Consider the following 21,336-nt stretch of genomic DNA (forward strand, 5'->3'; position numbering starts at 1 on the left):
ATAAGGTAGGTCTATTTGCAACCCACTACGAATCACTATTTTAGGAACAGGGGCTAAATAACCCCTCTGTACATTAGTGATAGCAATTACCAAATAGATATTTGCAAAAAATCGCTATTTGGTAATCAATATTTTTATTTTTCATACTTGTAGCCCTTAGATCCTTATTTAAGGAATTGGATTCATGCCATAGAGATTTGATTTGGAGAATCTGGATCTTGGAGGGTAGCCCTGCATCCACTCTGCTTACCTGTGGCTGAGGAGTGTTTGGAAGTTCCAGATTTTGAGCTTTATTATTGGGTGGCTCTGCTTCAACGGCTAGCTAAGAGGAGGCTAAAACTAAGATGGCAGTAACCAAATTTCGGGAGAGGGCGTTAGGTGACAGGATGCTAGCGGACGTGATCTGGGGTAAGAGACACAATCCAGCTCTTGCCTAAGCTGCACTATGGTCATCGATTCACCAAAATGCCAGGGGTAGTGAAAGTGACATTGTTAGAAATGAGGATATGCCATTTGGCCTTTACTTTTACTCACAGACACACATATACTCACACATTCACACACAAACACACTCACATTTGCCACAACGCACAAAATATACATTTAAACGCATTTTTACTAACCTCAGCTGTCGGGGCGAGTTATATTCTAGCTAATTGTACTCTAAATAAATAAATTCTTTATTACACTAATAGTGAATAATATGTTATTATTCACTTATAGTGTAATACAAAAATTACAGAAAACAAGGAAAGTAGAGCTCCAGCCATCGTCCATAAGGACTAGCTGCCCCTGTGTTCCTGAAACTGATTAGTGCCACCTCTGAGGCCAGGGGTCGCAATGGTATTGCCTGGTGACCCCTAAATAACCCTTAAATGACGTCCATGACTGGTGCACAACTCGCTACTGTTGGGATAGATACTTGCAAGGGATGGGCCCCGGAGGGTCCAGAAACCCAACAGATGCTCCTGGTTTACCCTTCTGTGGTGCCCACCCACGTGCCGCAGTTGGAAGTGACATTACGGAAGGCCACATAGACTAGGGTTGGTGAATTAAGTATTTCGGTTGGGTTTGAGAACTCCAGCACGAGGCACGTTTACTGACGTGATGCGGACCTATAGTATACGGGCAGGGCCGTTCCTAATGTTTGTACAGACGACACGGAGGGCAACACTACAGAGCCTCTCTTACATGCTGCGTTTCACCTTTCACTCACAGAAGGGGGGACGGACGAAGATGAACACCTCAGTATTTGCTCAATGACAAACCTGTGCAAAGATTGACTGGGAAAAACTTAATGGAAAATGGAGGAGTGTCTGGGCAGTGATATTCGAGATTCGGAACAGACCTCATTATTTGATTACCCATCTGATGTGTCATTCAGTCCGGGATTTTAAATAGTTCAATACAATTATTTACACAGGACAGACCCATCCACTGAATAGGCAACTTCGAGGTGAAGGAATGGCGAAGTCGACTATTACCACACGGTCTGAGGTTGCCCATTAATTATTGTCTAATAGCAACAAATGAATTTGTACCCAAACTAATTTACTCAAGCCACATATTTGTCTTCTATGTTTAATGAATCGGTCTAAAAAAGAGAAATCTCAAACTAAATTCATAGACCTGGCTTTACTATTACAAAGTGCACAATCAAATGAATCGACCAGCACCCACCATTCAACATAGGTGAACTGTAGGCTAAAGCAGAAATGTGAACCATGTCTCGGCACCCCAAAAGCGATGACGGCTGTGTCCCAGTGGGGAACGCAGGCCCCTGTGGCACATCGGTTCCCAGCCTTTAGGGGGCCCCATTCAGCCGGTGGTCAGGGTCGAACTGGCCCATAGGGGAACCAGGCAGTGCCTGATGGGATGGTCTGGTAAGTCTGTGTGTGGGCTGATTTTATGGCTGCCTGTGGGGCTGTTTTGTGTCTCGTGGGCTGTTTTTACTGTTGCTTTCCCATATTTTAAAACAAACATTGCCTGCAGCAAGCACAAATCCATGCACTCTTCCACAGTCCTGCCAAGTTCCCCAGGATCATGCGCGATGTGCTGCTCCAGTCCGGGTTTTTTCTTTGAATTCTGGGGCTAGTAGTCTTGTTTATTTCACAATTAAACAGGACTACAAGTCCCAGAATTCAAAGAAAATAAAAGTTGGGCTGGAGTAGCACATTATGCATGGACCTAGGAAACTTCCATACCTTGCAAAACATCTATACAGCGTGTATTTACGAGTTCAAAACGGTGCCATTTGCAAAAGTGTACCAATTTTTGTGTTATTTTATTCCCTAATGGGGGCCACTTTTATTTTGGTGCCCATGTCTATTTTCTCCCTCAGTCCGACCCTGCCGAAGGCCAATGAATATCTGAGGTATGGGAGACTCAGGACCCCTCTTCATATTTTGTAGGGGGTCCACTTCAGTTTGCGTTATGCCACTGCTGTGTCCCCGAATGTAACCCTACCATTTGATATTATAAAATCCCCCTCGAATAGCATCCTCAGTAGAATAATCTGAAAGTGGACACAAGGACCCCATTTTCAGCTGTTATTTGTGTTGATGGTCTCATCATCACACTCTATAATATTTACGTGCTTGCCTCAAAATGTCTTGCAAAGCAGAGGATCCTTGTGTGCTCAATGATGTGATTCATGATTATTGTCACGTGTGTACCCTAAAAAACGCGTTTGCAAAATCTGTGCTCTAGTTCAGGTGCTCTGGACCCGTTGTTTTGTATAGAAGCGCTTAGATTCTGTCCCTCACAACTGAAACAGCCCGAAACCAGGACTCATTCTTTCAGGGACAAGCTAAGCCCTGAACCTCAGCACACAGTGCATTGTCACGACCTGCACTGCACCACAACGCAGACAGAACGCTTACCCTGCACCCCCCAGGCCTCGGGTAACAGGACCACTCTAAGAAGAAAACCAGACAGTGGAAAGCCGTGTCCTTAGCCGAATACTTAGCTACTGACTTCAAGGCGCGTTAAAATGTGTTCGTATTGTAAATCTTTTTATGGTTTATTTACAGGAACTACTGAAAGACTTTTTGGATAAGAGAGAAAAAGGCGAACTTCTAATACAGAAATCAAGTAATCTGAAAAGCCAGATTTTAAAGCCGGTACAGTATCTTCATTTTTGTTCATTGTTCTTATTGTATCATTTTGGTAAATATAACGACAAGCGCGTTTCTGTTCCCCCGACTCCCTTTACACAAACCCTCCCGCTCCCTTCTCCTGCCGTACCAGTGCATTCCCTTCCATGAGTCCTGTCTCTCTCTTCTCTTAGGGGCTGTGTCCATGCATTCCCTTTACACAAACCCTCCCGCTCCCTTCTCCTGCCGTACCAGTGCACTCCATTCCATGAGTCCTGTCTCTCTCTTCCCTTAGGGGCTGTGTCCATGCATTCCCTTTACACAAGCCCTCCCGCTCCCTTCTCCTGCCGTACCAATACACTCCCTTCCATGAGTCCTGTCTCTCTCTTCCCTTAGGGGCTGTGTCCATGCATTCCCTTTACACAAGCCTTCCCGCTCCCTTCTCCTGCCATACCAGTGCACTCCCTTCCACGAGTCCTGTCTCTCTCTTCCCTTAGGGGCTTTGTCCATGCATACCCTTTACACAAACCCTCCCGCTCCCTTCTCCTGCCGTACCAGTGCACTCCCTTCTACGAGTCCTGTCTCTCTCTTCCCTTAGGGGCTGTGTCCATGCATCCCCTTTACACAAACCCTCCCGCTCCCTTCTCCTGCCGTACCAATACACTCCCTTCCAAGAGTCCTGTCTCTCTCTTCTCTTAGGGGCTGTGTCCATGCATTCACTTTACACAAGCCCTCCCGCTCCCTTCTCCTGCCATACCAGTGCACTCCCTTCCACGAGTCCTGTCTCTCTCTTCCCTTAGGGGCTGTGTCCATGCATACCCTTTACACAAACCCTCCCGCTCCCTTCTCCTGCCGTACCAGTGCACTCCCTTCAACGAGTCCTGTCTCTCTCTTCCCTTAGGGGCTGTGTCCATGCATCCCCTTTACACAAACCCTCCCGCTCCCTTCTCCTGCCGTACCAATACACTCCCTTCCAAGAGTACTGTCTCCCTCTTCCCTTAGGGGCTGTGTCCATGCATTCCCTTTACACAAACCCTCCCGTTCCCTTCTCCTGCCGTACCAGTGCACTCCCTTCCACGAGTCCTGTCTCTCTCTTCCCTTAGGGGCTGTGTCCATGCATTCCCTTTACACAAACCCTCCCGTTCCCTTCTCCTGCCGTACAAGTGCACTCCCTTCCATGAGTCCTGTCTCTCTCTTCTCTTAGGGGCTGTGTCCATGCATCCCCTTTACACAAACCCTCCCGCTCCCTTCTCCTGCCATACCAATACACTCCCTTCCATGAGTCCTGTCTCTCTCTTCCCTTAGGGGCTGTGTCCATGCATTCCCTTTACACAAACCCTCCCGCTCCCTTCTCCTGCCATACCAGTGCATTCCCTTCCATGAGTCCTGTCTCTCTCTTCTCCTAGGGGCTGTGTCCATGCATTCACTTTACACAAGCCCTCCCGCTCCCTTCTCCTGCCGTACCAGTGCACTCCCTTCCATGAGTCCTGTCTCTCTCTTCTCTTAGGGGCTGTGTCCATGCATTCACTTTACACAAGCCCTCCCGCTTCCTTCTCCTGCCATACCAGTGCACTCCCTTCCACGAGTCCTGTCTCTCTCTTCCCTTAGGGGCTGTGTCCATGCATACCCTTTACACAAACCCTCCCGCTCCCGTCTCCTGCCATACCAGTGCACTGCCTTCCACGAGTCCTGTCTCTCTCTTCCCTTAGGGGCTGTGTCCATGCATTCACTTTACACAAGCCCTCCCGCACCCTTCTCCTGCCGTACCAGTGCACTCCCTTCCACGAGTCCTGTCTCTCTCTTCTCTTAGGGGCTGTGTCCATGCATCCCCTTTACGCAAACCCTCCCGCTCCCTTCTCCTGACGTACCAGTGCATTCCCTTCCACGAGTCCTGTCTCTCTCTTCCCTTAGGGGCTGTGTCCATGCATACCCTTTACGCAAACCCTCCCGCTCCCTTCTCCTGATGCACCAGTGCATTCCCTTCCACGAGTCCTGTCTCCCTCTTCCCTTAGGGGCTGTGTCCATGCATTCCCTTTACACAAACCCTCCCGCTCCCTTCTCCTGACGTACCAGTGCATTCCCTTCCACAAGTCCTGTCTCTCTCTTCCCTTAGGGGCTGTGTCCATGCATACCCTTTATGCAAACCCTCTCGCTCCCTTCTCCTGCTGTACTAGTGCACCCCCTTCCACGAGTCCTGTCTCCCTCTTCCCTTAGGGGCTGTGTCTATGCATACCCTTTACACAAACCCTCCCGCTCCCTTCTCCTGACGTACCAGTGCATTCCCTTCCGCAAGTCCTGTCTCTCTCTTCCCTTAGGGGCTGTGTCCATGCATACCGTTTACGCAAACCCTCTCGCTCTCTTCTCCTGCCGTACCAGTGCATTCCCTTCCATGAGTCCTATCTCTGTCTTCCCTTAGGGGCTGTGTCCATGCATACCCTTTACACAAACCCTCTTGCTCCCTTCTCCTGCCGTACCAGTGCATTCCCTTCCTCGAGTCCTGTCTCTCTCTTCTCTCAGGGGCTGTGTCCATGCATACCCTTTACGCAAACTCTCTCGCTCCCTTCTCCTGCCGTACCAGTGCACTCCCTTCCATGAGTCCTATCTCTCTCTTCTCTTAGGGGCTGTATCCATGCATTCTCTTTACACAAACCCTCTCGCTCCCTTCTCCTGCCATAAAAGTGCACTCCCTTCCACAAGTCCTGTCTCTCTCTTCCCTTAGGGGCTGTGTCCATGCATTACCTTTACACAAACTCTCCTGCTCCCTTATACTGCCATACCAATGCTCTCCCTTCCATGAGTCCTGTCTCTCTCTTCTCTTAGGGGCTGTATCCATGCATTCCCTGTACTTGAGCCCTTCCGCTCCCTTCTGCCATAGTATTGTACCAGTGCACTCCCTTCCAGGAGTCCTGTCTCTCCTTTCTAGAGTGCTGTATCCATGCATTCTATGCATGTGAGCCCTCCCACTCCCTTCTGCTATTGTGTTGTACCAGTGCACTCCCTTTCATGATATTTGATATTTTTGATATTTGATATTTGATATTTGATATTTGAGGGGTTATTTGTAGAGTGCGACGTTCGCTCCGGAGGGAGCATCTTGGCGCTGAAGATCCTGACTAATCAATCCTGAGGTTGAAGGGGGGTTTAGATGGCCGCTTTGGCGTAATCATCGGAGAGGTTGAAGAGCCAGGTCTTTAAGAGCTTTCTGAAGGATTTTTCAAGCGTCTGATGTCGGAGAGTTTTGGGCAAGCTGTTCCATGCTTTAGTGGCCAGAGAGCTTAGGGTTTTGCCGCCCTTAGTCTTTAGGTTATATTTGGCAGGGAGGATGAGATTGTCAAGAGACGAGCGGAGGGAACGGCTGGGGGTGTAGTGGGGAAAGCGTCTAGAGAGAGGTACTTAGGGCCGGTTTTGTTGAAGGCACGGCAGGCAATGATCAGTATTTTGAAGAGAATTCTCTTATGGAGAGGTAGCCAGTGTAGCGAACGAGGTGACTGGTATACCGAAGGAATCGATCAGGGATAGGAGTGGGATGAGATAAATATTGAAAAGGAGGGGGCTCAGGATGGACCCCTGTGGTACACCAGACGAGACCATCTTCTCTTTCGAGTGGAAGGGGCCTAGGGTGACAGTTTGTGAGCGATCGGTGAGGAAAGACTTAATCCAGGCTAAAACAGTGTCGGTGACGCCAATATCCATCAATCTACTGATAAGGATGGAGTGGGAAATGGTGTCAAACACCGCCGTTAAGTCAAGGAGGATAAGAATTGAATTTTTCCTCTGATCTTGTAACAATTTGATGGTGTCTGATAGCTCTATCAGTGCGGTTTCAGTCGAGTGTTTTGGACGGAAACCTGATTGTTTGGGGTGGAGAATGTTGTTTTCTTCCAAGTGGCGTTTTAACTCTCTGTAGACTAGTTGCTCCGTTATTTTTCCCAAGGCAGGGAGTAGTGAAATCGGGCGGAGGTTGGTCAGATCTGTCGGGGATTTATTGGCCTTTTTCATAAGGGGTTTGACAATTCCCTTCTTCCATCGGCTGGGGACAGACCCTGTGAGGAGTGAGGAATTAACTATTTTGTTGATCGTAGGATTCAACACCTCGATTAGTTGGTGCAGAATTTTTGGGGGACAGGGATCAGATGGTGAGCCAGATTTGCAGGCCAGGATGATTTCTCTGGTTTGCGCTAACGTGGCCGGTGAGAAGCTACTGAGAGTGCCGACACTAGAGTCCGGGAGGGGGGGAATAAGGGGGGTATCCGGGGTGGGAAAGTTGTTTTGGATGGAGGCAATTTTATCTTCAAAGTAGTCAGAGATTTGGTCACAGAGATCTTGAGATGGGGGAATTTCCGGTAGGAGTGCTTTGGGTTGAGTAAATGATTTTACTATTTTAAACAGCGTCTTTTGTTTTTGGCTGGCATCTTTGATGGCGTCAACGTAAAAGGTTTTTTTGGCTGATTTAATTTTTGAGAGATACGTTTTCCTTATTAGAGTATATGCAAGGCGATTGACCTCATCGTACGTCTTGCGCCATTTACGTTCCGCCTTCCTGCATAGCAAATGAGCGTTAGCTAGGTCAGGTGTGAACCAAGGGGCCTTGGTTTTGGTTTTTTGTTGGGAGGAACCGGGACGCTTGGGGGGGATTCTGGACTTAATTTCCAGTGAGATCCAGTTGTGGAAAAGGTCGGCGTCGATTTCGACGTTCCCCGATAAAGTGGGGGATTGAGAAGGCATTAGGGGTTTGAGACTAATGTTTTCTTGGACCTTTTTCCAGTTGATGGAGTTGGTAAGGAGGGGGTTAGCTTTATTGCAGGGGGGCGGATTCACAGTCTTAATGTGAAATGGGATCAAAGAGTGATCAGACCAGATCTGTGGCAGAGGGGGAAGGGTGGTTAAAGAAGAGAGGTTGGTGCACAAGGGTATGACCAAGAGAGTGCGTAGGAAGAGTGACGAGCTGCTGGATGTTAAACATATCCAGGGTTTGGGAAAAATTGACGGATTGGGCGTCGGTTTTAGATTCAAGATGAGTCCTGTCGCTCTCTTTTCTTAGGGGATGTATCCATGCATTTGCTTTACACAAGCACTCCTGCTCCCTTCTTCTGCTGTACCAGTACACTCCCTTCCATGAGTCCTGTCTCTCTCTTCTCCTAGGGGCTGTATCCGTGCATTCACTTTACACAAGCCCGTCCGCTCCCTTCTCCTGCTGTTTCAGTGCACTTCCTTCCATGAGTCCTGTCTCTCCTTTCTCTTAGGGTCCTGTATCCATGCACTACCTTAGCATTTTTACATGAGCCTCCTGCTCCCTTCTGCCATAGTACTGTACCAGTGCACTCCCTTCCATTAACATGTGCATTCACTTTACACAAACCTCCCGCTCCATTCTCCTGCTGTACCAGTGCACTCCCTTTCATGAGTCCTGCCGCTCTCTTCTCTGAGGGGCGGTATCCGTGCATTCACTTTACAGAAGTCCTCCCGCTTGCTTCTCCTGCTGTACCAGTGCACTCCCTTCCATGAGTCCTGTCTCTCCTTTCTCTTTGGGGATGTGTCCATGCATTCCATGTACGTGAGCCCTCCTGCTCCCTTCTGCTATTGTGATAAAGCAGGTCACTCTCTTTCATGAGTCCTGTCGCTCTCTTCTCTTAGGGGCTGTATCCGTGCATTCTCTTTACACAAGCCCTCCCACTCCATTCTCCTGCTGTACCAGTGCACTCCCTTCCATGAGTCCTGTCTCTCCTTTCTCTTTGGGGCTGTGTCCATGCATTCCATGTACGTGAGCCCTTCCACTCCCTTCTGCTATTGTGTTGTACCAGTGCACTCCCTTCCATGAGTCTTGTCTCTCCTTTCTAGGTTGCTGTATCCGTGCATTCACTTTACACAATCCCTCCCGCTCCATTCTCCTACTATACCACTGCACTCCACTTAATGAGTCCTGTCCCTCCCTTCTCTTAGGGGCTGTGTCCGTGCACTCCCTGTAGGTGAGCCCTCCCGCTCTCTTCTGCCATACTACTGTATCATTGCATGCCCTTCCACAAGTCTTGTCTCCTTTCTAGGGTGCTGTATCCATGCATTCCCTTAATGTGAGCCCTTCTGCTCCCTACTGCAATTGTGTTGTACCAGTGCGCTCCCTTGCATGAGTCCTGTCTCTCTCTTCTCTAAGGGGCTGTATCCAAGCACTCCCTTTACATTTTTACATAAGCCCTCCCACTCCCTTCTGCCAGAGTACTGTACCAGTGCACTCCCTTCCACGAGTCCTGTCTCTATGTTCTAAGGTGGTGTATCCGTGCATTCACTGTACACAAGCCCTCCGCTCCCTTCTCCTGCTGTACCAATGCACTCCCTTGCATGATTCCTGTCTCTCCCTTCTCTTAGGAGATGTGTCCGTGCATTCCCTTTACAGGAGCCTCCTTTTCCATTCTCCTGCTCTACCAGTGCATTACTTTTCGTTAGTCCTGTCTCTCCCTTCTCTTAGGGTCTGTGTCTGTGCATTCACTTTACACAAGCCCTTCCGCTCCCTTCTCCTGCTATACCAGTGCACTCCCTTCCTTGAGTCCTGTCTCTCCATTTTCTCAGGGCGCTGTATCCATGCACTCCCTTTACATTTTTACATAAGCTCTCCCACTCCCTTCTGCCATAGTACTGTACCAGTGCACTCTGTTCCATAAGTGCTGTCTCTCCCTTCTAGGGTGCTGTATCTGTGCATTCCCTTTACAAAACCCTACCACTCCCTTCTGCTGCCGTACCTGTGCACTCCCTTCCGGGAAACAGCATTTACAACGCTGTCATTACATCGCAGTACTATTACAACGCGGTCGTTACAACAACCGCGTTGTTAGTACGCGATGCATTTACATCACAAGTTATTTGAACAACTTGCTGTAGGGGGCACTAAGGTATTGGAAATGAATTCCAACACCTTCCCTACTGTTGCGCAAACTGGAGTAGGATTAGTAAATAATACTATTTCAAAGTCCAGCGGGCCCCTTACTGCAAATCGTTGTAATGAAATGCGATGTAAATGCATCGCGTACACTACAACGTGGTCGTCTTAACGACCACGTTGTAAAAGCACACAATGTAATACATCACATAGTAATGTGCTATATTCCTCCCTTCCAGGAGTCCTGTCTCTCCCTTCTCTTAGCGTGCTGTATCCGTGCATTCACTTTACAGAAGCCCTCCCGCTTGCTTCTCCTGCTGTACCAGTGCACTCCCTTCCATGAGTCCTGTCTCTCCTTTCTCTTTGGGGCTGTGTCCATGCATTCCATGTACGTGAGCCCTCCTGCTCCCTTCTGCTATTGTGATGTAGCAGATAACTCTCTTTCATGAGTCCTGTCGCTCTCTTCTCTTAGGGGCTGTATCCGTGCATTCACTTTACACAAGCCCTCCCGCTCCATTCTCCTGCTGTACCAGGGCACTCCCTTCCATGAGTCCTGTCTCTCCTTTCTCTTTGGGGCTGTGTCCATGCATTCCATGTACGTGAGCCCTCCTGCTCCCTTCTGCTATTGTGATGTACCAGTACACTCCCTTTCATGAGTCCTGTCGCTCTCTTCTCTTAGGGGCTGTATCCGTGCATTCACTTTACACAAGCCCTCTCGCTCCATTCTCCAGCTGTACCAGTGCACTCCCTTCCATGAGTCCTGTCTCTCCTTTCTAGGGTGCTGTATCCGTGAATTCACTTTACACAAGCCCGTCCTCTCCCTTCTCCTGCTGTATCAGTGAACTTCCTTCCATGAGTCCTGTCTCTCCCTTCTCTTAGGGTCCTGTATCCATGCACTCCCTTAGCATTTTCACAAGAGCCCTCCCGCTCCCTTCTACCATAGTACTGTACCAGTGCACTCCCTTCCACGAGTCCTGTCTCTCCCATTAACATGTGTATTCCTTTTACATGACCCTCTGCTCCCTTCTCCTGCCTTACCAGTGCACCCCCTTCCATGACTCCTGTCTCTCCCTTCTCTTAGTGGCTGTGTCCGTGCATTCCCTTTACATGACCCCCGCTCCCTTCTCCTGTTGTACCAGTGCACTCCCTAACATGAGTCCGTGCATTGTGTTTACACAAGCCCTCCTGCTCTATTCTCCTGCTGTACCAGTGCACTCCCTTCCATGAGTCATGTCTCCCCTTTCTAGGATGCTGTATCCATGCACTCTCTTCACGTGAGGCCTCCTGCTTCCTTCTGCCATAGTACTGTACCAGTGCACCCCCTTCCATGAGCCCTGTCTCTCCGTTCTAGGGTGCTGTATCCCTCCATTCCCTTTACATGACCTTCCCGCTCCGTTCTCCTGCCTTAGTAGTGCACTCCCTTCCATGAGCCCTGCCTCTCCGTTCTCTTAGGGGCTGTGTCCGTGCATTCCCTTTACATGAGCCCTCCTGCTCCCTTCTGCCATAGTACTGTACCAGTGCAATCCCCTCAATGAGTACTGTCTCTACCTTCTCTTAGGGGCTGTGTCAATGCATTCCCTGTACGTGAGCCCTTCCACTCCCTTCTGCTATTGTGTTGTACCAGTGCACTCCCTTCCATGAGTCCTGTCTCTCCTTTCTAGGTTGCTGTATCCGTGCATTCACTTTACACAAGCCCTCCCGCTCCATTCTCCTACTGTACCACTGCACTCCACTCAATGAGTCCTGTCTCTCCCTTCTCTTAGGGGCTGTGTCCGTGCACTCCCTGTAGGTGAGCCCTCCCGCTCTCTTCTGCCATAGTACTGTATCATTGCATGCCCTTCCACAAGTCTTGTCTCTCTTTTCTAGGGTGCTGTATCCATGCATTCCCTTAATGTGAGCCCTTCTGCTCCCTACTGCAATTGTGTTGTACCAGCGCTCCCTTGCATGAGTCCTGTCTCTCTCTTCTCTTAGGGGCTGTATCCAAGCACTCCCTTTACATTTTTACATAAGCCCTCCCACTCCCTTCTGCCAGAGTACTGTACCAGTGCACTCCCTTCCACGAGTCCTGTCTCTATGTTCTAGGGTGGTGTATCCATGCATTCACTGTACACTAGCCCTCCGCTCCCTTCTCCTGCTGTACCAATGCACTCCCTTGCATGATTCCTGTCTCACCCTTCTCTTAGGAGATGTGTCCGTGCATTCCCTTTACATGAGCCTCCTTTTCCATTCTCCTGCTCTACCAGTGCATTCCCTTTCGTGAGTCCTGTCTCTCCCTTCTGTTAGGGTCTGTGTCTGTGCATTCACTTTACACAAGCCCTCCCGTTCCCTTCTCCTGCTATACCAGTGCACTCCCTTCCTTGAGTCCTGTCTCTCCCTTTTCTCAGGGCCCTGTATCCATGCACTCCCTTTACATTTTTACATAAGCTCTCCCACTCCCTTCTGCCATAGTACTGTACCAGTGCACTCTGTTCCATAAGTGCTGTCTCTCCCTTCTAGGGTGCTTTATCTGTGCATTCCCTTTACAAAACCCTGCCACTCCCTTCTCCTGCCGTACCTGTGCACTCCCTTCCGGGAAACAGCATTTACAACGCTGTCATTACATCGCAGTACTATTACAACGCGGTCGTTACAACAACCACGTTGTTAGTACGCGATGCATTTACATCGCAAGTTATTTGAACAACTTGCTGTAGGGGGCGCTAAGGTATTGGAAATGAATTCCAACACCTTCCCTACTGTTGCGCAAACTGGAGTAGGATTAGTAAATAATACTATTTCAAAGTCCAGCGGGCCCCCTACTGCAAATCGTTGTAATGAAATGCGATGTAAATGCATTGCGTACCCTACAACGTGGTCGTCTTAACGACCGCGTTGTAAAAGCACATGATGTAATACATCACATAGTAATGTGCTATATTCCTCCCTTCCAGGAGTCCTGTCTCTCCCTTCTCTTAGGCTGCTGTATCCGTGCATTCACTTTACATGACCACGGCTCCCTTCTCCTGCCGTACCAGTGCACTCCCCACCATGAGTCCTGTCTCTCCCTTCTCTTAGGGGCTGTATCCATGCATTCCCTTTACACAAGCCCTGACGCTCCCTTATCCTGCCATACCAGTGCTGTCCCTTCCATGAGCCCTACCTCTCCCTTCTCCTAGGGGCTTGTCCTTGTACTCACTTTACATGACTCCGCTCTCCCTTCTGCCATAGCACTGTACCAGTGCACTCCCTTCCACGAGTCCTGTCTCTCCCTTCTCGTAGGGGCTGTCTCCATTCATTCCCTTTCCATAGGTCATGTCACTCCTTTCTCCTTGGCATCAGTGTCTATGCACTTCATACAGATGACGCAGTTGCTGGATTAGTGACCTCTTACACTCCCCCCCCTTCTCCCAGAGTGCTGCTGTCAGTGCTCTCGTGTTGCATGACCCCGGCTGTGTGTGGTCACGCGGGCACAATGGGAGCGGCCGGTGTTAGCGGCTCTTGTGCTTGATGGAATTTTTTGTTTAGAATGAAATACGCCCTCACATCCAAATATATGCGCAGATGCATTTCACGTTAAAATATAGCATCCATCGCTATTTTGAAATTTTACTTAAGAACATGTAATGTTTCGGAGATTTCGCATCATAATGTAAATGATGTGAATTTTATTCCGCACACTTAGATTTTCTTCATGCCACTGAGGGAAGGCTCCGGTAAATTACATATATTTGATCCTCAGGAGTAATCAGTTGTTGAAGCAAACAATATCCCAGCCTCGTGTGTGTTTCGAACCATGTTAGCTCCTGTTCATGAGTTCGGTTTGTTTAAAAGTGAGGGAGAGCTAGATTCCAACTCCTGCTTTAGCTACCCACGGACAGTTACAAGGATAGAGGTGCTCTAGAGTAGAGCAGCCAGGAGAGAAGTGGAGATTAAATGCACAGCTCAGTCCTGGAGAATGGAGTATGTGTTCCTGCTGTAGCTGGGCCAGACGGGAACAAGTTATGGCTATCCGTTTATGGTTGGAACAAATGAAAGAACCAGAGAGTGATTAAAGGTGATGAGGCGAATGAGACTAGAGACAATCCTGAATACGGGAAACGGCTACTACAACACGACCGTTTCCACGCATAACAGTAACCACACATGCATTACAACGCATGCGTGGTTACCACGATTGCCTTTACCACGCATACCTTTACTACGAGATACGTAGTAAAGGCATGTGTGCTAAAGGTAATATTAAAAAAGGGGAGTTGGGGGGATCTCCCCCCCTCAAAAAAAAACAAACCTGATTCCATCGATGTGTAGGCAATCGGCGTTGTACCGTCGTTAGAGGAAACGGAAAGACACTTCCGCTTCCTCTTTACGAAGTGCGACGCAGATCGGAAGAGCTTCCAGAGTAGAGAACGTAGCGAGGTAAGAGGGAATTTAGTTTAAGGAATTAATGAGGGGGACATGTAGCGAAGGGGTAAATATAAGGGTTTGTGGGTGGGGAAATCGCACAGGGAAACATTTTTAATGTTGAGGGGAAGGGAATTTATTAGAAGAAAAAGGGGCGGGGGGGTCGCACAGGGGTATTATTAAAAAAAAAAAAAGAACATTTACCACGAAAATGCCTTTACCGATATGCGTGGTAAATGCATTTTCGTGGTAAATGTTATTTGTGGTAACGGCATTCGCGTTGTAACGCATGCGTAGTAAAGGCATGCGTTGCAACGGAATGCGTTGTAATGACATACAACCCCTGAATACAAGCAATGGCATTCCCAATATGCTTGCCTTCAGAAGGCGCCATGCTTAATTTTGTTTAATGCAAGCCCATGATTCGAAATACAATGTTAAAAATCTTGCAGCCTTTGTGGGAAATGCAAAAGTGACAGAATGCCCAGTCCATTAGAAAGGCCCCAAGATTTCGGGCACAGCATTGGCTTGTGTTGATGTACCAATAGATATTGCATTTCAAGAGACAGACATTTGCCAAAAGCCTTTCTTGGTTTGCTCTGCTCTAGAAAGGAGAGAGGCAGGATGGAGAATATTCTGAGCCTTAAATTCAGACTCCACAAGAAAATGGAAACAGTTGTGTTTACGCTAGTTCATGCAGGAATTATAGTCCTTCTCCATGTCTGTTGCCATCTTATTTAGATTTCTGGTCAATATTATAGTGATAGATATGACCACACGATTAAAATCACTTTCTAAATCTCCTGCTCCAACAGCGCACTTCAGGGGCTTTTGTCATATGCGCAGCTTCTTATCATTAGACTTCTAACCCTTTACAAGTTCTTCTAACCCATGATTTTGCATCTTTCCTCACATCACAAATGCACTTTTATTTTTTGTAGGCATGTTTGACAGCTCCGACTGATGGGTTTCTTCATTTTGGGGATGCTGTTATGCTTGTGAATGACGATGTTCTGGAAGTCCTTGGAGGTGATCCAGCTTCCCCCACTCTTATACCGGTGTGTGATGAAGTAAGCATCTCGCTGACTCCGGACGATAACACAGCTTACTCGAGCCAGTGCTTAGGTTCCTACTGTGGAGTGACCGCCAGCAGAAATCTGAATGCTTGCGTCCGAAACACCTACGTCATCACAAGGTATTAGCATTGTATATTTACATTATTATGTTAAACATAGGTCTTCATTTATACAGAATAAGTAGATTTATTTATTATATATATTTATATAGCTCTTTTACCCAGCCACGTGGACAGTAGAGCTCTTTACAATTAATACAAAATAAAGGGAAGGCAGTACTTGCTGCCTGTGATGCGGGCTGGCATGAAGGGCAGCAATTAAGGGCCTCCACTTCACTCTCTCTTGGGCAAGTTTCTGTATGGTGCTCCAGTTGTGGGTCAGTGACTTTATTTCTGTTTCCACAGTTCGCCTACAGGTGCTCTTTGACCTGCCTCTCTTCCGTTTGACTTCTGGGGTCTAGTGGAGAGCTGTTCTTGTGATGGAGTCTAGTTCTCTTCCGATGGTGTGTCCGACCCATCTCAATCTTTTTCTCATAATGATGGTGTTCATTCTCTCTTGAATGCAGTTCCTGGTTGGAGAAGGTTCACGGACAGAAAATGCACTAAGTCAGGGTACTGGTGTGGAAGTCTGACAGTTTGGTGATGTTGTTTTTCATCATCTGCCTGTGTTCTGATCCATACAAGAGTGCGGACAGAACACAGCTCTGGTAAATCTTCAGCTTGGTGTTGGTGCTGTACTGAGATGACCCCCATACATTGTCCAGCATCATCAAGGCATTTCTGGCCTTCTTCAGTCTGCTCTTGATGTTTCTGCCTGCCCCTCCATCACTGCCTACCCCTCCATCACGTCTGATAGTGCTGCCTAGGTAGGTGAATTCTCCAGTCAGTCAAGTGTAGGTAATAAGGTCCTTTTGAAGCCTCAGGGTTAGTTTTCAGTTGTGTGTTGCATCACCCAGTTGGTGTCTAGGTTGAAGAGCAACGCTAACATCACTCATACCTGTCTCATACCGGTCTTGACTTGAAAGCTATACTCACTGTCTCCCACCTTGCAGGTAAAATTATCATAGAAGGTCTCGCTTAGGAGAACTATCTGCTGAGGAATGCCATAGACTCTCAGTATATGCCAGAGATTGTCATGGTGGATACTGTCAAAGGCCTTCTCAAAATTAATGAAATTGATGTATAGTTGTCTCTGCCACTCCATGCACTGCTTTATGATGTTCCTTAAAGTACAATAAAGAGTCCTTACTACCGAGGCATTACTGGTTAAAATTGAGGCTTTAATGTCGACATGTCTGAGCCCAATTACGGAGAGGCTTAAGGTGCTTGAGGATAGATTAACACACTTTGAATCACAAATTGTCCCTAATTTTCATATTATGAGGGACATTTTGGGAAAACTTGAAGGGCTCAAACGACCTGATGAGAAAGGTCCAACTGAACAGATTCTGTCTAAATCTATTGTTGTTAACCCTGCATTACTAAATGTAACCCCTGTATCACTGGTTTCGAGAGGTCAGGTGGAAATCGTCCCTGCTGAAGATATAGAATGCAGAGGAGGTGGGGTGGGAGTGGGAGAATTAGGTAATATGTCCTGTGAACTTGCGGAATGCATTGCTTATACGCCCGCGGAGGAGGGACCCAGGGGACGGGGGGATAGATCCACTCAACAACAAATTATACAGGGGGTCACTAGGAAAACAACATGCGAATGGCACTCAGGGAGATGGGAATTCAAATACGCGTAAGTCCCAGGCGCGCAGCACAGACCTGAAGAGACCGGGGATTTTACATCTTCCCCCAGCTGCAGCGCCCCTGGTAGTGGTCTTAACAAATGTTCCAACTCTACAGGAGGGGAACATTGAAACTGCAGAGCAGTTAATGGCAAAGTCATTGTATTGGCTCACTGAGCCAATACAGAGGGGATATTAGGCTATGACATTTATAATCAAATGATCATGGCTAGACGTGTCACATGGGTGGGATATCTTAAAAAGGAAGTACAGGGTGATTGTGTTGTAATTAATTTCAATAATAGGCAGGTAGTTAGATTTTTATTGGAGTGTTTAGGGGACAGAACCCAGGAAACTATTTGGAGAATATTTCACTTTTGTCTTTAGGGTTTTTCTATAGGCCATTCCAATATTTACCGCCAGTGAGAGGGAATCGATCTGCCCTAAATAGACCACTAGATGGTTTTGTTGATTTTAACCATGTAAACAGGTTTGCTCCTCTGTCAGGGTTAGATACATGTGATTGACAGTTTACCGATGCTATGCGGGTGGTGGAGGATTCTGTCATACACATAATTGATCTACCAATGACCACACCATTTAACGGCGAAGATACCCATGAGGGAAATATAATTATTGTTGGTGAAGTAAATCTGACTCCTTTACTGATAACATCTGACCCTATATCGACGCCTCGAATAAGCGATAATACTTTGGGTACAAGTATTGGAGCAACGTTGAATGATAGTGATAGTGATAAAGGAGCTGGGAATTGTAGCTTTATGTTTTGGAATATCGCTTGCTTGAAATCAAAAGTGACAAATGGAATATGGGTAGAATTCATACAGAAGTTCGATCTGATAAGTTTACAGGAAACATGGGCTATTGATCCGATTCATATTAATGGATACAAAACTATATATGAGAATTTTCGTAAGTGCTTAAAAACCTGGTTGTTTAATATGTAGAATTTTTCTTTTTCTTTCTTTCTCTGTCCTTTCTTCTTTCTGTTTCTGTTCGGCGGCGCCGGGAAACCCTTGGGTAGCTCTGCGCCTTATAAGATTAAAATAACATAACATAACATAACAATGTACTAAGACTCGTAAATCAACTTGTTCAACCCTATGATATCTGCCAGAAGCATTGCTATTAATGTGAACTCTCAGAATGGACCAGTGTTGGAAACCGGGCAACCGGGTTAGCAGTCACCAGGTTCCCAGCACAACGGTAGCTTGGCTCGAGCGGTTGGGGTACAGGCACCGTGTTAAGCGTACGTCACACCCTCACAATAATCATCCGTTCCAAAAACGACACTACACCGTAAAAATTATGAAAGAACGTAGTTTGTCTTTATCTTATTTTCTGTTAGTTGCAGGGTTCATAAAATAAATACAAGACAATAAGATTCTCCTTTAAAAGGGCAAGTCAAATAAATAATACCACAGTGGGGTTTCAATAAATAGGATCAGGTCATAAATAAGCAAGGAATAAATAGGGGTGCAATAAATACAAATGGCTAATAAATACTGTCAGACAATAAATACAATGCAGGAATAAATACAGTCAGACAATAAATACAGTCAATAAATAAAGCACCTTCAATAACTTAAATAACACAATTAATGACAATTACAGTTCACATCACTTTCCTGAGGTAGTTTGGTTTTACTATGCCCAAGTACAGCTTGTGGTCATTTGGATGACATGGGGGGGTGTCCCACCTAGATTGGTCAAGGCTGGGCCTGAACTGAGGGAGATTAAGGGTAACCTAAGGTTCTGGTTCTCCTAAAATACACAACCCCTCACAGAGGTCACTGCACCAGTCTCAGTTCACCCCTGGCACTCCCAGGCTGGTTCTAACACCCCTCTAGCCCCTAGAATGGTCTTTTAGGGCTCCACAGGGCCTCAGATGCCCTTTCTACCACTTACTGCCCTTTTCACGATGATCGGCTCCGCTCGGCGCCGTGTCGATGTCGTGAGGCGGCTCCGGCTCGATGTCGCTGGGCGGCTCCGGTTCGATGTCGCTGGGCGGCTCCGGTTCGGTGTCGCTGGGCGGCTTCGGATCGATGTCGCTGGGCTGTTCCGGATCGATGTCGCTGGGCGGCCTCGGCTCGATGTCGCTGGGCTGCCTCGGCTCGATGTCGCTGGGCTGCTCCGGCTCGATGTCGCCTTCCGGCGTCGCAGGGTCACGGTCTCCCCGCTTCCGGGTGTCTCCGGAGTGCGACCTCCACTCCCGACCTCCGGCGCGCTTCACCTCAGATTCTGGCGTCTCCGGAGTGCGATCTCCACTCCCGACCTCCGGCGCGCTTCACCTCGATCTCAGGTGACTCCTTACTCGACCTCCGGTGCCTCTCCACGACCTCCGTCGGCGCCCTCTCTCGACCTCTGACGGCTCCGGGTACGACGTCTGCTTCCTGTCAGTGCCGCTTCTCCACCTCAGGCCTCAGGTCTCCAGGCTTCTCGACGTCAGGACTCCAGGAGGACACCGCTAAACAGGTCAGGAGCTTGCTGGTCTTCTTCTTTAAGGCCTCTTCACAATATTTAGGTCCTTAAGATGGTTTTTCTGGTCTTGGTCCCACACAGGGCTCTAGGCTGGGCTTGGTCAGTAGTGACTAGCATCAAGGGTGGGTTTCTGGACCCCACTCCAAGCACTGGTTTCCACCCCTGCTGCCTTACTCCGACCTCCTTCTGAACTGCTCCTCTCTCCTCTCTAGTCAGATGCCAACTGCCACTCTGAGATGGCCTCCCAACATTCTAAACTGCCTCTCACTGTCACAGGGTTCCAGAATGTTACGGAAGGTTCTAGAAATCTCCAGTGGGTTCTGATGATGTCACAGGTGACAATGGGTGGCCACCATTTTGTGTCTCAGGCCCTCAGACAGAAGTTCCAGGGGTAGGGAAAATGGCTCCCTGACCCTGCATCAACACTAAAAAGTCTGGTGGTTCCCAAAAAGGAAAAATTCTAACAGGGTTTAAGGCAAAAGTGGGACAAAATAAATAATGATGAGGAGGGACCACCCAAAGGGCTGACAGGTCTAACACGCGTCCCCCCCCGGTGAAAGTGGGGAGAGCTACCCAACCCCTTGGGAGTTCTCATCACTAAGGCGGAAATACCTTGAGAGACCGTCTGCATTGGCGTGGTCCACTCCAGGCCGATGTTCCACCTGAAAGTCCATTCCCTGTAGGGAGATAGACCACCTTAGCAACTTGGGATTCTCCCCCTTCATCTGCATCAGCCAACGAAGGGGTCTGTGGTCGGTCTGAACTAGGAAGTGCGAGCCAAACAGGTATGGCCGCAACTTCTTCAGAGCCCATACCACTGCAAAGGCTTCACGCTCTATTGCACTCCACTTCTGTTCCCTGGGAAGTAGTCTCCGGGATAGGAAGACCACGGGTTGATCCAGACCCTCTTCATTGAGTTGCGATTACACTGCCCCAATGCCATGTTCCGATGCATCCGTCTGGACAATGAACTCCTTGGAAAAATCTGGGGCCCTTAAGACTGGGGCCTCGCACATGGCTTGCTTCAGTCTCACAAAGGCCTGCTGGCAAGCCTCTGTCCAAACTACCCGTCGAGGTTGTTTCTTGGACGTAAGCTCCGTGAGGGGGGCCACAATGGTCCCGTACCCCTTCACGAAGCGGCGGTAATATCCTGTGAGGCCCAGAAAAGCTCGGACCTCAGTCTGAGTCTTGGGGGGTTCCCAGGCCATGATTGCCTCGATTTTCGCCTGGAGGGGCTGCACCGCTCCCCTACCCACCAAGTGTCCAAGGTACACTACCGACCCCTGCCCGATCTGGCATTTACTGGCCTTGATCGTTAACCCAGCTTGTTTCAGGGCCTGGAGAACAGTTTGCAGGTGACGCAAGTGATCCTCCCAGCTGTTACTGAAGACGGCAATGTCGTCCAGATAAGCAGCAGAGAAACTCTCCATTCCGGCGAGGATCTGGTTCACCAGACGCTGAAACGTGGCAGGGGCGTTCTTGAGCCCAAAGGGCATCACGCAGAACTGGTAGTGGCCCTTGGGCGTGGAGAAGGCTGACCTTTCCTTAGCTCCATCAGTCAGAGAGATCTGCCAGTACCCGGAAGTAAGGTCAAAGGTACTCAAATATTGGGCAGCTGTCGTACTTTAATATTCGGGACCGCGTAGGGGACAGGGCCCTACCCCTGTCTATCTTGGTATTAGC

The 21,336-nt window shown here is 48.4% G+C and overlaps 1 protein-coding gene across 3 annotated transcripts in view; it reads left to right on the forward strand.

The window, feature by feature from the left end:
- CFAP161 (cilia and flagella associated protein 161) overlaps positions 1 to 21,336 on the forward strand; it is a 197,201-nt gene that overhangs the window by 79,835 nt on the left and 96,030 nt on the right. For all 3 annotated transcript variants that reach the window (XM_085646375.1, XM_085646376.1, XM_085646377.1), the window contains 2 exons: positions 3,033 to 3,122; positions 15,285 to 15,538. In XM_085646375.1, coding sequence (XP_085502501.1) covers positions 3,033 to 3,122; positions 15,285 to 15,538 — 344 coding nt within the window. The remainder of the gene's footprint in view (positions 1 to 3,032; positions 3,123 to 15,284; positions 15,539 to 21,336) is intronic.

Source organism: Triturus cristatus, chromosome 3_1 (assembly GCF_964204655.1).
Source record: "Triturus cristatus chromosome 3_1, aTriCri1.1, whole genome shotgun sequence".
In the NCBI taxonomy this organism is placed as follows: Eukaryota; Metazoa; Chordata; class Amphibia; order Caudata; family Salamandridae; genus Triturus; species Triturus cristatus.